At 35.0% G+C, this 14,975-nt stretch overlaps 1 protein-coding gene across 1 annotated transcript in view; it reads left to right on the top strand.

Moving 5' to 3' along the window:
* AHR (aryl hydrocarbon receptor) overlaps positions 1-14,975 on the top strand; it is a 61,453-nt gene that overhangs the window by 23,978 nt on the left and 22,500 nt on the right. Inside the window, exon 3 of the mRNA XM_084202751.1 lies at positions 13,988-14,103. Within this exon, the coding sequence (XP_084058877.1) occupies positions 13,988-14,103 (116 nt within the window). The remainder of the gene's footprint in view (positions 1-13,987; positions 14,104-14,975) is intronic.

Raw genomic sequence — 14,975 nt, 5'->3', positions numbered from 1 at the left:
AATGTGTTTGAATGCAAGGTCTTCTCCAACAGAGATGAAAACTGCTTGGAAATTGAAACATATTTCTAAGTCCTTTTATAAATTTATGTATTAAATGTAATGGCAACATGAAATCCTTAAATTAGGGTTTGCAGTAGTGTTACCAAAATGGTGATGTGCAAGGCAGTGAGGGGGATGTTTACAGCTTTTGCCAAAAATTCTCATATTGCTCTTCTTTGTTTTGTACTGTAAGGTCAAGGAAATTAGTATGAAGTTGTGCCTGGAATCAGTCTGGACTTATTGCTACAAAGCAATTCATAGCAGCAGTATATTTGAAAAAAAGTTATTATCAGAATATGCCATAATTTATAAACTCAAATTAAAACACTCTTGATGAGTTCAGCACCCTGCTGCACAAAGGGCTGGGGTGCAGGAAGGAAGTGGGGTTTGTCTCAGTAACAGTCACCATCTGAATCCTGCAGAGAGTTCCGTGTCATCTTTTCATCTGTCCTATATGCAGCTCCCTCACTAACACGTTAAAGCTAATAATAGATTCTCATTCTGGTTTATCAAAGCTTTTATTTGATGGATTTATTTTAGAACTGAAGTAAATGTGGAAGCAAAATTTAGTTTCTATTTAAAGATTAAACAAATATGGTGAATAGTTGCAACTGGATTATTTTATATAGAAATATATCTTGTCTTTAATGACAGCTGTCAAAGGAACATATTTGTAAGTGTTGTTATTAATAATTCAAATGGCTTAGTAGAGCAGATGGAGTTAATTGAGTGAAATTGTCATGAGAGTGTTTCAAAGTATTTTGGCACTATTTTCGCTTACATTTTAAATTGTTAAGATAAATGCATATATTTCTATAACTTTGTGCTGTGTTTTTTTCTGATGAACATAGGGAAATAAATTGTTAATGTAAATCTTTTTACCTAAAAATCAACTGCATAAGGATAACTTGTGTATTTTGGGGAGGAGCTGCTCAACTACGAGAAGTGATTTTGCTTTTCTTCTTGGCTAAACCCCAAATATTCTAAGCATATGGAACAATTTAGCAGAAAATACGTAATTATCAAACAGATCTGTCTTTGCCACCTTGAAAATTATTTCTTGTGGCAGGGTAAATGAAACCTCATGTTTAGGTTTTACTTCATTTGATCTTTTGCTGCTTTGGCAGTAGAATACAAAAAAAATATGACAGATGGCACCATTAAAATATGAGTTGATTTGTGCTTACTCTAATATGAATCTGAATATGCTTGATAAAGGCATGGCACAAACTTGTAACTGAAATTTTGAAGCAAAGTACATTTATCTTGGTAAGAACATGAACAGTCTGTGTAACTGTAAAAACAAATTTAATATCATGCAGGTGTTCACAAGAAAATATGTGCACATTATTCCTTTTATTATAAATAAAACTGCAATCAGATTTTGGCTTTAAGCTTGTGTCTGTTTCTCTTTTCTATGTGGAGGCCAATATCAGTGATTGCCAATTCTCCATTGCAGCGTCCCCTCTGTGGGCAGATAGACTTAATGATGTTGTAGCCTTACCTATAAAAAACACTTTTTACAACATAAAAAATGTTCTGTCAAGATTAATTCAGTATGCTCTTATTTACTTGACTTCTGATTTTTCTTTATTACCTTACCAGACCTAAAGTCTTTTGAAAATGGAATTTTCTGGACTAGATTATGCATTTCCCATGAAACACTCATCCCATAACAGAGGGGTCCTTTTTCAATGGGTTAGAGATTAATCTTGTCTTTTTTTGTCAGTGTCCCAGATGGAACATGCTTTCTTACTTGGTATTTCAGACTTGAGAAACTTTTCTTTTTCTTTTCTATATGGTAGATATTTTCCAACAGGATGAGTAGGTATTACCTGTACCCTCAGCTTTCAGACCTCTTCTGCAGTGGAAAAGGAAGGGGTGGGAACCACGTGTAGCGGAGGACTGAATAAAACCTGGGTTTATATCTTGGTACTGAAAAAAGAGCTATGCCATTTTCTTCAGACCTGTCAAAGAATCAGTGGCCAGCAGCTGTCAGAAGAGCCTGGATTTATGCCATGTGGGGGAAGAGTCAGGAGAAATCCAGTTTCCTCACCATAGGGTCAGGGTGATGTGGGTGCCAAGCCATTCTTACCCATCCAGAGTGAGGTACAGCAGCTATGCATGGTGAGGGTTACAGTGGAACTTAAGAAACTGAAGTACATATGGTATTTAAACTGGGAGTTTTCTAGATAGTATGTTGGGTATAGAACCCCAAATTTCTTGGTCCTTTATATGGATCTGTCCTTCTGGAGTTGTACAGTACTCTGGCCTATAGCCATATCCATCTCTATTGCAATTGTCCGCATTAAAATAATGTTTCCTGTTATATGACTGTTTGCAGAAGTCTGGGAGCCAGACAATAACTGTCTAAACTAAAATGTTGAGAATGTTTTTCACTTCAGTACCTACAGTTAATAAATACTGATAAGTATTTTTGTAAACTTGTAGTCATTCTCAAAGTCACAGCTTTTCTGGTGGGACTAAAACAAGTGATGTGGAAGACTTTTAAGACTTTTTATTAAGCAGGACTTAGCTGCCTTTTGTTTCTCCCTTCTGAAGATTTTGGTAGAATCTCTCAAAGCAGTCTTGGAGGTACTATTGAGGGGTACATTCCCATAGAACAGAGTTACTTCATTCATCAAGGAGTTTAAAACAACTGAGATTCTCCAGAACATCGGAGAGATTGTCATTCAGTTTGTCAAATCAAGTTAGGCTCTTACAAATATTGCAGGAACAGGGGCAAAGGAGCCCTAGAGAGTACATATTAGAGGAGATAACTGTACTTGTACTGTTTAGCATGGCAGAATACAGGCTAGGAGTTGTGATTGCTGTCTTTGAATGTACCAAGTAGGGTAGTACCAAAAAGGGAGAAGAGCTGTTGAAGTTAATGGGTAGTGTTATCACAGGAGGACATAAGCTGGACATGATAGTCACTGGTGGTTAGAGGATTTCTAGTAAAATAAGCAAAGTGAGACTTACTAGAATGTCAGTGAGGGGAGAAAGAGAAAACAAAAAAAAAAAAAAAAAAAAAGGGAGGGAAGAAGTAAGTATTATTAAGATGATGCAGTGTAACAGCAGTTACTGTCTGAAAATGTTGCTTTGTCCCCTTAAAGACATTGCATCTTCCAACTTACCTTTTTAGTAGCATTTCAGGTGCAGTGGGAGTTGAACATACTTCAAAAAGCATTTTGTGAGGAAATGGTAATTAGTTATGTACAGCCTTTCCAATGCTCTATTTTCTTAAGAAATAAGAATTTATGGAATTCCCAAACAAGAAAGGAATGCATGTGAAATGAAGAGTCAGTGAAAGGAGCCGTTCTTTCTGAGCATCTAGCAAAGTCTCATGTTTACTGTAAAGCTGTAGAACTAAGTTATGTGGAAGCAGATGGAAATTCCTTTTAAATTTGCTATAGTATTGTCAACTTCAGAGATACCCATGGTGCGTAGTTGCAGTATCTTGTATCCATGAGCTCCATGGCCAGGTAGTGTCACAGCTCCCTTTTGAGGTCCCTTTCGCTATCAGATTCTCAGAACAATCTTTGTATTTCTACACAGTTGCAAAACAAACAAAATTTCTCCACAGCACAAACAGAAAACAAACAAAACCCCCCAAATCCTCAACACCCCCAAACCCTCTCCTCCCCAGCTAAAAAAATTCTGCCAGTCCACACAAGCCACATAGTTCTTCTAAAGTATGAAACTGAAGAAGAAACTGAACAAGCAACAAGAAACTGAAATCTTGATACCATAGTATCACTCGTCTCTCTTTGTATGTGTGGTTGCCCTCCAGGGCAATCTCATCAAGGCAGGAGCTTTCTGTGTTTATGTGTATCTCTGGGTAAAATTAAGTGGTGATGTTTAATGAATAGCATTTAAGTATCTGTCTTGATTTCTGAAGCAGTTAATTAAAAGTAGAATGCAAGGATTAAAAATATTAAGAAAATTTTGTGTACCTTTTGGTTTACTAAAAGCTTATGCTATGAAAGGGACATGTCATTTCTGTATTTAGAATTGTTGGGAATAGAACCTTTGCTAGAGTGGTTTTTTAAACAAAAAGTAAAATTTTATATATTCATTTTAGAATTTTAAAACTATAAAATATGTTAAAATATTTCATGGTATTGAAGAAAAGGTTCTGTCTATGAGAATTTGTAGACACACCTGGTAACATATAAATGAAAATGTCATTGTGCTTTAGGTTTACTGTTATGTACATTTGACTCAACTGAGCAGTTGTTTCTTATTGGAATAGAAAGGTTTGGGGAGTCTGAAACAGGAGATTGCAACACACTACAACAGTTTCTGAAAGATGAATAAATAAGTTGTTCCAGAAGAAAGTTTTTCTTAATAATTGTTGTCTTTATGGTGTGTTTTAGTGTTTAAAATTTTAAAGATTTAAAATATTTATTATGTAAAATCCTGTAAGGCTAGGATTATGGAAATAAACTTTGCAAACTTACGCCATGGTTTTCCTGTGGTTTTATCAGACTGCTTCTATCGAGTTTACTTATGGACAGACTGGAACAGGCCCTCTGTGAAATGGATCCCTGTGGGGCAGAGCAGATGACAGAGGCAGAGGTTCCTGTTACCCTCTTCTTCCAGAGTTTGTCTGTGTGCTCCAGTTCCCCTTCTTTGCAGCATTCCTTGCCTTTCTATTTCCCTCCTCTTTGGGGTTGTAATGAATAAAATATAGTTTTCCTTTGCGTCACAGCCTAACCCTTAGCAACATAAGTTATGTAACGCTTGCTGTTGCTATTTCTGTATTTCTGCTAGATCAGAAATACAGACCTCTGTCCTGTGCGACCTCCTAAGCACAGTCTTCAATAAAACAGTCTGGGAAAAAATCCAGTCTGACCTTTTTTTCCCTTTTTGTTCTTTCTATATAGGAAGCCATTGAAAATTTTACCTTGTTAGTTATATGGAGACTGTAACCATTCATAGGTCTTTAATTCTTTAATAGACTTAACAGTTCAACATAGCGAACCAAAATTGTCAGGAAAGATGATATTGACATGCTGTGCAATTATAAGCTTTAAGCTTTGTGTAATCTAATGTCATTTTCACATGGAGCACTGAAATCTCTCCCAGTTAGAGAATCTGAACTTCCAAATCTTTCCTGCATTTATCCTTGCAGTGCTGGTGAAGCTGAAGTGCTCCTGTTCTGGTTTCATGGTTAAGGAAATAAAGTGTACAGTGCCTGTATGATTTCCACCACGATGCACAGGAAGATGATGTCAGAACCACAAAACCATTCCTCCTCTCAACTTTTTGGGATATTTTTGATAACTTCCTCATTGTCTTCAGCCTCTCAGTCTTTCTCTTTCTTACCTGCCTACTACCCAGCCTGCCCTATGTAGATGCTGCAGTGTATAATTATAATCCAGTATTTGCTTGGAAAGTACAATAGTGACTGGTAGTGTGTGAAAAATATACCCAAGCCAAAGACTCTGCACTATTTATTGCCTTCCTCATTTTTGGATGTAGACTTCTGCTGTCTTAAAGTGCTGCCATGACTGAAGCCATGGAGAAAGACAGCTGCCACTTTTGCAGGCTGTTGCAGTTAAAGCATTAATATCTTTTAGGATATTAATATGAGGTTTTGGATATTTCTTCAAAATAACAGCGGAGACCCAGCAGTTTGTCCAAATTCTGGCTCAGGAAGTTGGTACACATTTAGCCCATCATTAACTCATTAGGTAAGATCTAATTCCTGTCCTGGTTACCTGCTGTTACCTATTCAGCTTTCCATAGGAGACTGAGGTTAGAGTTCATTTCTTCTAAGAGGCTTTTTGGTGGTATAAAAATAATGCCAGGAAGAGACCAGAGATGTTTCATACAGGCTTTCCCATGTTTCAGGTGCTAGAAAGGAAAAGTTTATGGTTTTCTTCCTCCTGTTTAGAATTTACACATGTAGTCATGCATTTAGCAGAACAATAACTTTTCAGTACAACCAACTATTAAAATATATCTCCTTATAATAAATGAGTTTTGGGATCTAAATTGTGGTCCACTAAACCCAGAACTTGTAAAACAGCAGATAAGTTACCAACTTGCTGGTTCACCTTTTGTAACTAAAAGATATTTTGAAAAGTAGTTGATATGGCCTTGTATTTTTTTCTATATATGTATTTTAATAATTATTTAAATTAAAAAATGCAAATTTAAATTAAAATCTTGTTATTTAGAAGATACATACTCAAATAATATTTTCAAGTATAATATATATAATAAAGTAAGGGAAATTAAAATATTATGTTACAGTATTTCTAGGATATGGTGGTTTATCAACAAAAGCTGTAGGATTTAGAAACTTTTTGAAAGGTTTTTTTCTGTTTTTGTTTGTTGTTAGTGTTGGTAAATTTTACTAAGCAGCAAAATTAGATTTAGAGAAAAGATAGTTTCTTTTTTTCCCCCCAGTAGAACAAATGAGTGTACTCATGTAGTATCTTATAAATAATCTTGTGATTCAGAAATGTAATTTCTGGCAAATTTGTGGCTCCCTTTGAGTCTTGGCCAATGAAATTTGATTGAAGTTTAGGTAGGAAAAAAGGTGACACTCCTGCCAAGTTTTTGTCAGTTTTATGATTTATAACTCTGAGCATTGGAAATGTATCCTTGCCATAGACCTGGAAACCAAGTAGAACTGATCTGAACTCCAGACATGTCAATTTTGAAAGGGCAAACAACAGACTTCCTTACGCCAAAAATAGCTTTCATGCTAAATTATTTAAGTGTATTATTTGATCACAGATAAATGAAAAATAATATTTTTCATTTTGGACCTTTTTTGTATAGTAGGGGAAGCACAAGGTCATTTTAAATTTAGATAGGTTTTGTTAGGTCAGTCTGAAATATCACATGTTCAAAAATCGTGGTATTTGGTATTGAGAAAAGTGTTCTATGCTGCTTTTATTCCTCATATATATTTGTTATATATTGATTGCAATGAAGAGACTATTTTAGACTCCTGCAGCAATTCAAGTAATGTGTACCACTTCTGCACTTTTCTCTTGTTGAGTGTAAAATATGTATGAAGACATGTCTGAAGTGTAAGTACAGCAGGGCCCTTGGGAAGTTCTGGAGCTGTACCTTGAGTAATTTCAGTCCAATGCTGACAAAATATTTACTGGTTTATTTTTGGTTTGTAGGTCTGTTTTTATCCACGGTCTCTGAAATGTTCAAGTAGGATTCTTAATAGAACCTTTATATTGAAATTTCTTTATCTTGATTATGCCAAAAGTGTAAGTATTTCCCCATAGTCTAGCAAATACATATGGCTTTATTGTAGCAGGGGCTTTGGTGACAGCCACTATAGGTTTCCAACCATTTCTACTGAAAAATTTTGTATTGAGGCACTTTTAACCTTTGGAATCATCTGCTTTGGAGATGAAAATTTCCGGTTCTTAGTCTAAGCATTTTTGGGCAAATCCAACATTTCTTCCTCCCTTAAAGAAAATTCATTTTGTTCTTGAACATCATCACAGATGGGTAACTTGTGCTCTCTGCTGTGTCTGATTGTATAGCTGATGAATATGCATTTTATTTGGTTTGAATTTGGGCTAGAAAGGAAGTACTGGATGACTGGAAATGGAGGGGTGACATGCACAGAGCTTGTAGTGCATCCAGTGCAGGTCTGTGGCACTGCTGGGCTCTGGTTGCAGTAACAGAATCTGCACACCTGGAAATATTTGATTTCTAGAGATTTTTAACATAATTAAGCAATCTGTATCTGTACAGCAATTAAGTTACTGACTCTCAAAAGCCTGCCCAGAACCTGACAACTTAGCCACGTTCTGTTCTCCTTTTTTAAGTAGTGGAAATAATTTTTCAGTTACAACTTTCTCTGATAAAAGTTTTACTTCCCCTAAGTCTCTTTTTTCTTTTTTCACCAACCATAACCTACTAACATTTCTTTGAAAGTGTTCATGGTGGTATGATTTATCCTCTTGTGATAGCTGCTTCATGGCATTTTCTGTCTCTTGAACTATGAATAATTCCTTTGAGGCCAAATCAAGAATACCTGTCTTCTGTGGCTTATTGGTTCTTTCAGTAGCTTTTCCTAAATAAGTAGGCATATTTATATGTTTCCATATTAGCTGAAAATATTTTTATTAATTAAGTATCATGGCTTCTGAAGCTGAAGGTTGGTTGTTACTAGTTCTTAAACTAGAGTTGGCTTTTTAATGGAAAGTAAAGGCAGGTCCTGGGTATGTTTTAGTGGTAATTTTTCTGATTTAAAATGTATTATTTGAAAGCAGTTCCAGTACTGTCATAATTAGGTGCATTTGTTGATGCTTAAGGGGGAAAAAAATGTATCCTTTGTCACTAGTCACTACCAAATGTACAATTTCATCTTAATTTTGCTTATATTTACAAAATCTTGTTATTCAACTTCCATGACTACTTTTGTAAGGTTTTTTCTTCTGATATTGCTCTGGAATCTTCTGATGTTGCTCTGCACATCAGAAAAGTTATGTATTTTTTTACATTTTTATTCATGTATTTATTACATCTTGGAGTATCAGTAGTAATGGAGAACACGTGTTGTTATACGTTGCTCCATCCATCCCCAGTTTACTGTAATTTAGAAGCTGACCTGTAATTTATAATACATTTACCAGGCTGACTGCTCTTTAATTATTTCATCTTCAGACATGCAAGGAAGAAGACCCCCTGCAAATCTATCTTGATAATTATTCAGAATCATAAATGAAAATGTAGGAAATTGAAAATTTAGGGATGCAAAACATAGTGAAAACTTTTTCTCCCCTACATGTATTGTGTTTTGCTTGTAAATGCAGCCTTCACAGAAGTCAATCTTGCCTCATGTAACCAAACTATGACTTTAGGACTAGCTAGGATAATTCTGAATTTTATTTATTTTCTCTTGTGTCTCTGAATACAGAGCAATCCTTCACAAGTTTTATTACTAAAATGTACAGGTTTTGCTATCTAGAAGTGCACCTAGTTACAAAATATGCAGTCAATGCATCTTTTATCTTCCTAGAAAAAGAATTAGTTGCATTTTTTCCTTGTGTTACTTAACTTTCATTAACATTTTTGCCTTGACAGTGTCAGAGACGGCAGGTGCAAAATGTTTTATATAATCTTAAGTAATGGAAATAGGTAAGGTTGCATGTAGATACATGGGTGTGTATATATAATATTTTCTCCCACTTAAAATGGATCTTTCACAGGTATAAACAGTTTAGCTTATGTTAATGATTTAGGCAGGAGTTTAATATTAAACTACTGTTTTCTCAGTAGTGCCCTCCTTGTCTTGTGTTAGCTGGTGACCTTCGTGTTGAGGCTTAGCATTTGTTGCAGAAGCAAGACCACCCCCCTGAAGAGAAGTGTTGTTTTTGTACTGTAATCTAGAACAGACAAGGAGAATTTATAAATCTGCTGAAAAGGTTATGAAACGGTCTCAGTTGGCTTTGACTGCAAACTTTGACCTGTTTGGCCAGATTTTGGAAACTGTGCCAAAATTTGATTTAAAGCAGTTCTGGGAAGCTCTTTAAGATTAAATTCCAAAACTGCATGACTGATGTGCTAGTGATATACTTGCAATATTAGACAAGTGTTGCTTCAGTACAGGTTTAGCGTTGAACACATCATTCACCTAAAAGTAAAAATTATCTCAAGTCTGATGCAAAGAAATTTGTTGAATCCAAATATGATTTTAAAAGGTCTGCTTAAAATTTGGCATCTTGATACCAAGAGGTATCAACGTTCATAGAGAGGTTCTCTAAGTCTCTCAGTAGTGAGCTACCCCTACTCCTCCAAAACAATTTGCTATGCTTTTTCTTTGGGGAAGAAAAGGTAGGAAAAGGTTCTAAACACATTGTACTTTGTCATGGTTTCCATAAAGCTTTTCAGCCAGCAGTTTCTGAAATGGTTTTGCTCAGCACTCTAATAACATGTGGCTGGATTAGACGAATTTTGAGATGGAAAGCTTAATCATACATTTTTTCACTCCTTTGATAATCAAATAAGAGGCATTTGGTGTGCGAATGCTCAGGTTTCAGTGGAGAAAAATCTCTCCAGACTTGACAACTGAGCACCAACAAATGTGCATTTGTGGCAGAAAATCTTCTTTATTCGTGCAAAACAGAAAAAAATAACTTTCTTTTATTTTTCTCATTTACTTTGTTCTTTTTGATGACTTGAAAAAAAAATTTCCCAATTTAGTAGTTTCTAGATTTGAGGAAAACAGTATAATAAACTTGGTTCGCCTGAGTTGAGTATTGACAGTGGTCTCATACCCAATATGTTGGACGGATGCTACTGTGTTGTTCTACGGTCAGACAACTGATTATTACATGAAATATTAATCACATTGAGGTTTAAGGTATTTTTATTAGATTTTGTTGCTATTGATATTTCTTTTGAATATTTGTATAAGTGCTGTAGGTTGTCACTTTTATGAATGGAGGAAGTGGAACTGTTTTTGAATCCTTTGTCTTTAAGTAATTTAACTATGTAAATTGTTTTCTTAAAGTAATAGTAAATTCAACAGTTCAAGCATGTATGTGTGGAATCAGCCTTCTGCATGAATGCTTATCAGAAACTTAATAATTATTAGATAATTGCTTACACATATGCCTTATGATGAATTCACTGCATCTCCACTTACTTTATTAACTTTGCAGCAATTAGCACATATAGGACCCTCTCGAGTACATCAGTTAGAGTCTATTTGCATTTGCTCTGTGACAATTTTGCAATTCTCTGCTGTTGTAACTTCTGGTAAGAGATTATGGAATCAACATTTACAAGATTCCTGTTGAAGATGCTCTGTAAGCTACAGATGGCTGCCTGGTCATTGAGTTTGCAAGCTGAAGTGGGTGAAACAGTGGAGCTGGGACTTCAGAGCAGCAGCCTGTCAAGTGAGGAAGTCATGGCCAGGGTTCTTATTGAGAGCAGGAGTGACAGCCTGGAAGGAACAGGGGGCTGGTTGTGCACTGGAGCTTGAGGGGAGCATACCTACCAAGTATAAACCCTAGAGATCAGGTGTTAGAAGGTGAAAAAGATATTTTTCATCTTGGACTAGAGTCTCTCTTGAAGGACAGCATAGCAATTAAATGAGGCAGTAGATAGACTTATTTTTTCAATAATTTTTCTCAGATTACTTTCTGAACATCTTAGCAGACAATTAATGAAATTAATCTATCATGAATTATTAGTTGATTCAGCAAGCTGCTTATAACTCATGCAGTTTCTTGTACTGACTGTTGGTCCTTGTAAAGAAGGAAGATCCCCTAATACCTGTTGTCCTTACATAAATGATTTTTTAATGAATACTTAAAGGGTTTTAAAATGAAAGATGGCTTTTGGCAGTAGTTAGAACTCAATTGCTAGAATTCTGTTTCAGAACTGAAGAAGTAGTTGTATGTCAAACATCTTTCCCCACTCCATACTGTTAGTCTAATAAAGTACACTGCATCTCCATATAAGTCTCTTATCACGTGAATGTAACTGTTAAGGTCAGAGATAAGAAGCTGGTAAATACTGATGTAACCCTTGTTTTTGAGTTTATCTTTGTAGATGTAAGGTAAAAGCAACTGTCTTTTACATTTGCTGGCTTGGGTTCTAAAGCATTTCACAGTCATAAAACAAATGTATCAGAATGTATATATATATTTATGTCTAGAAAAATCTATTTAATGTCACTATCTAGTTGTCTTTGAGATTCAACTTGTACTTCAAAGTCCTAGACTTCAGGGAAGTCTAGGAAATGGAAAGAATATCTATTGCTGGACGTAGGATTAAATGACAATCATTAACCTACTTGGAAAGCGTGTGTTTACAAGCCAACCCTCCTGCTCAAGTTGTGTAACTGATATTTTTTGGTTTGGGGCTTTTTTGTTTGTTTTCTCATTTGTTTTTGGGTTTTTCTACAAGTATAAGCAAATGTGCTGTATTTTTGATGCTTTAAAATTATTAATGGGAAATTCTGAGAAGTAATTTGATGGTGAATATAATCTAGAGTATGTATACAAATTTTTCCTCTTTACTCTTTACATGTTTTAATTTCCTGTGTAGGAAAATTAAGAGAGGATAGCCCACACTGAATTCTATTTAATTCAGAGATTCAAAGACTATAAAGTAATGAAATACTGAGATTATTTTGTCTGATGACATGAGTAAGACAGACTATGAGAACTAGCAGAACACACATGGCTGATTTTAAGCTGAGTGATGTTGACTGTAATATTACTTTTGGATGAGTTATGCTTTTTAAGATTTAGTTCTCCTTTCCATTACCTATTATTTTATCTCTAGTGGGTGTTTGTGAGGCCACCTGACTGTGTGGCTGAGTCTGTTCAGAACTGCTGCTCAGCAAGGTGGTCCTCCCATGCTGTAAGGTTCCTTGTTCCTGGTAGCCTTCAATTTGACAGTGTAGAAGAAGCACAGATTACAAGTGTGCATCCTGCTTGCTATCTGGGATTGTTCAGTGCCAGGGACTTAGGTGCCTTGCAGCAGGCACTGACAGGCCTGTGATTTATCTGTCAGAAAAGGGAAAGTTTGGATTAGTTTCATTTTCCCGAGTTGCATACCAAACTATGGATGTACAGCTCTATTTTCCCCTGTATCTTCCATTTTTACTAATCCAAATTGTTGGCAATTTTCCATGTGTCTTAGCTGTAAACAGCTTGATTCCATCCACATTCTGATTTCTGCAAAAGGTGTGGATTCCATTCAGGAAAATGTTTAACTTCACACTTACTTCTTTTGCACCTTGAAAGTTAAGAGGAATATAGCCATTAATGCATTGGCTACATTTGAGCTCAGGAGCCCTAATAGATTTTATCTCTCAGACAGCATTGAACCTATCTGACCTTATAAAAGAAAAAACCCACTTGTATTTAATGGCATATAGTATTTTGCAGAATGGCAAGGGTGATTAGGCATCTTTGCTTGCAGCTTTCACAGCTGAATATGAAATTTTTCAGTAATCACACAACATTTTCAAACATTTTCTCCTATTGCCTGTTAGCTTCAGGGATGTTTAGTGAATATTCTATATATCCTTTTGAAATAAAGCTAGGAAAAAAAATTGGCTGAATAATGTATTCTCATGAATTTGCTGTGACTGTTCCTCCCTGTGGCCTGTTGCAGGACATTTTGACTACCTTGTAGGAAGAACAGCATTAGGGTTTTAATTTCAAAGCAAACCTTTAAATACATTCTGCTCTGGCTTATCAGTTAATGTCTCTTTAAAACACATTTTTCCTCTGTGGTGCCTTTGAGGTATATTTTAATGAAAACTGCCTCACTTGAAAGTTCTTAGCTATCATGATAGCTTAAAAAATGGGAAAGGCATCATTTATCTTTCAGTTAATATATATCGTGTAAAACATAGTTTAATGTAATTTAAAAGTGAGGGAACAGAAGTTTTTCAGGATTCTTGAATAAAGTTCTAAACAGTGGAAAAATGAAGGTTTTCAGCAGATTGAAAAATCATTTGAAGTTAAGGCTGAATATCCCATAATTGTGAGAAAATTGTATTTTACAGAAATGCAGTTGTTTTTATAGGTTTTATTCTATTATAAATTTTACTTTGCTTTGCATCATAGAAATTTTTGGGCTGGAGGTGGTGGCCTTTAATTTTATGGTAAAGTTTTAAGGTACAATTGCTCAAGTAATTTTAAGCTGTTTAGAAACTACAGACCTACTCAGGCTAATTTCAGATTTGAAGATTTCTTTCTTTTCCCTCTCTTTTCTGGAGCAATGAAGAGTAGGCAAATTCTGAGTTATGGATGATCTTTGAGTATGTAGTTTTGTTTGACAGAATAAATCTTTCATTAGATTGTATTTATAATATATAAAAATGCATATATTTAAATCCACTTTTTTCTTACACAAAATAGCAGATTATTTCCTAAATTTCTATTGAGCCTTTCAAAGATTGCTCACATTTTTTTTCTTTTCTTTGTTCTAGTTGCATTGAAATCATCTAGCTCTACCAGACCAGAAAGAAATGGCATTCAGGAAACCTCTAGAACAGGAAAGTGTGGAGAAGGGATGCAGATCCTGGAAGGAGAACTCCTCTTGCAAGTATGTTTTGCAATAGACATATTTTACGAAGATTTAAATTTTAAAAAATCAAACACCTGTATTTAGCATACTAGATGCTCAGGGATAAGATAGAAAAAGTTTTCTAATTGTGAAATTCTTTCCTCATTTTCCTTAGGGTAATATTAAACAGCTCTTGTATTTTTTTTTGGTAGTAGGGACTTTAGAGTGGATGTTAGAATATGGGCTCCTCTTCTGTGTTTCTAAGTAATTTATTGGGGGGGATTCCCATCTCTTTGCATCTGTTGTTAATAAAGATGTTAATATAAAGGAACAGTTTTTATAAGGGCCAGATAAGTTACTGATTTACTGTAAATTTGGTGACTAATTGTCTGAAAGAAACAATTTTTAACTTCAAAGACCTTGGGCTTGCTGAAATGTCTTGCTTTCTCTGTGGTTTGAAAGATTTCAGCATTCATAGTGTAGATTCAAGACAAATTTTAAAATACTTTGAATAACTTTTATATGAACTAACGGAAAATATTAATTTAAAAAGTGTGGGTTTTTTTAAAGTTGTCTAGCCTGTTTTAATATCCTAGAGTGTCAAAGCATATGGATAATTATATACTACCAAGTCCAGATTAAACTCAAGAAATTACAAATATAGATATTACTATGTTCTAACTAGTTGCACAGAATAGATTTTGTGGAGACCTGCAGCTCCTTTTGAAATATGTTGTTAGTCTGTCTTCTACGCAAGTTCCACACTGATGTATCTATCAAAAGTGGCAAATAATTCAGTCAGAACCAATTGTTTCCTTCAAACAAAATGAATTTCAGTGTTCAAAGACTAGAAATGAAATCAGGTTCTAAGAATCCCAAAACCCAATTATTTTAAATTGATGCTAATTGAA

The sequence above is a fragment of the Fringilla coelebs genome (assembly GCF_963513975.1).
Source record: "Fringilla coelebs genome assembly, chromosome: 1".
Classification (NCBI taxonomy): domain Eukaryota; kingdom Metazoa; phylum Chordata; class Aves; order Passeriformes; family Fringillidae; genus Fringilla; species Fringilla coelebs.
Note: the sequence above shows the minus strand (reverse complement) of the source record. Positions and strands in the feature narration are given on the sequence as shown.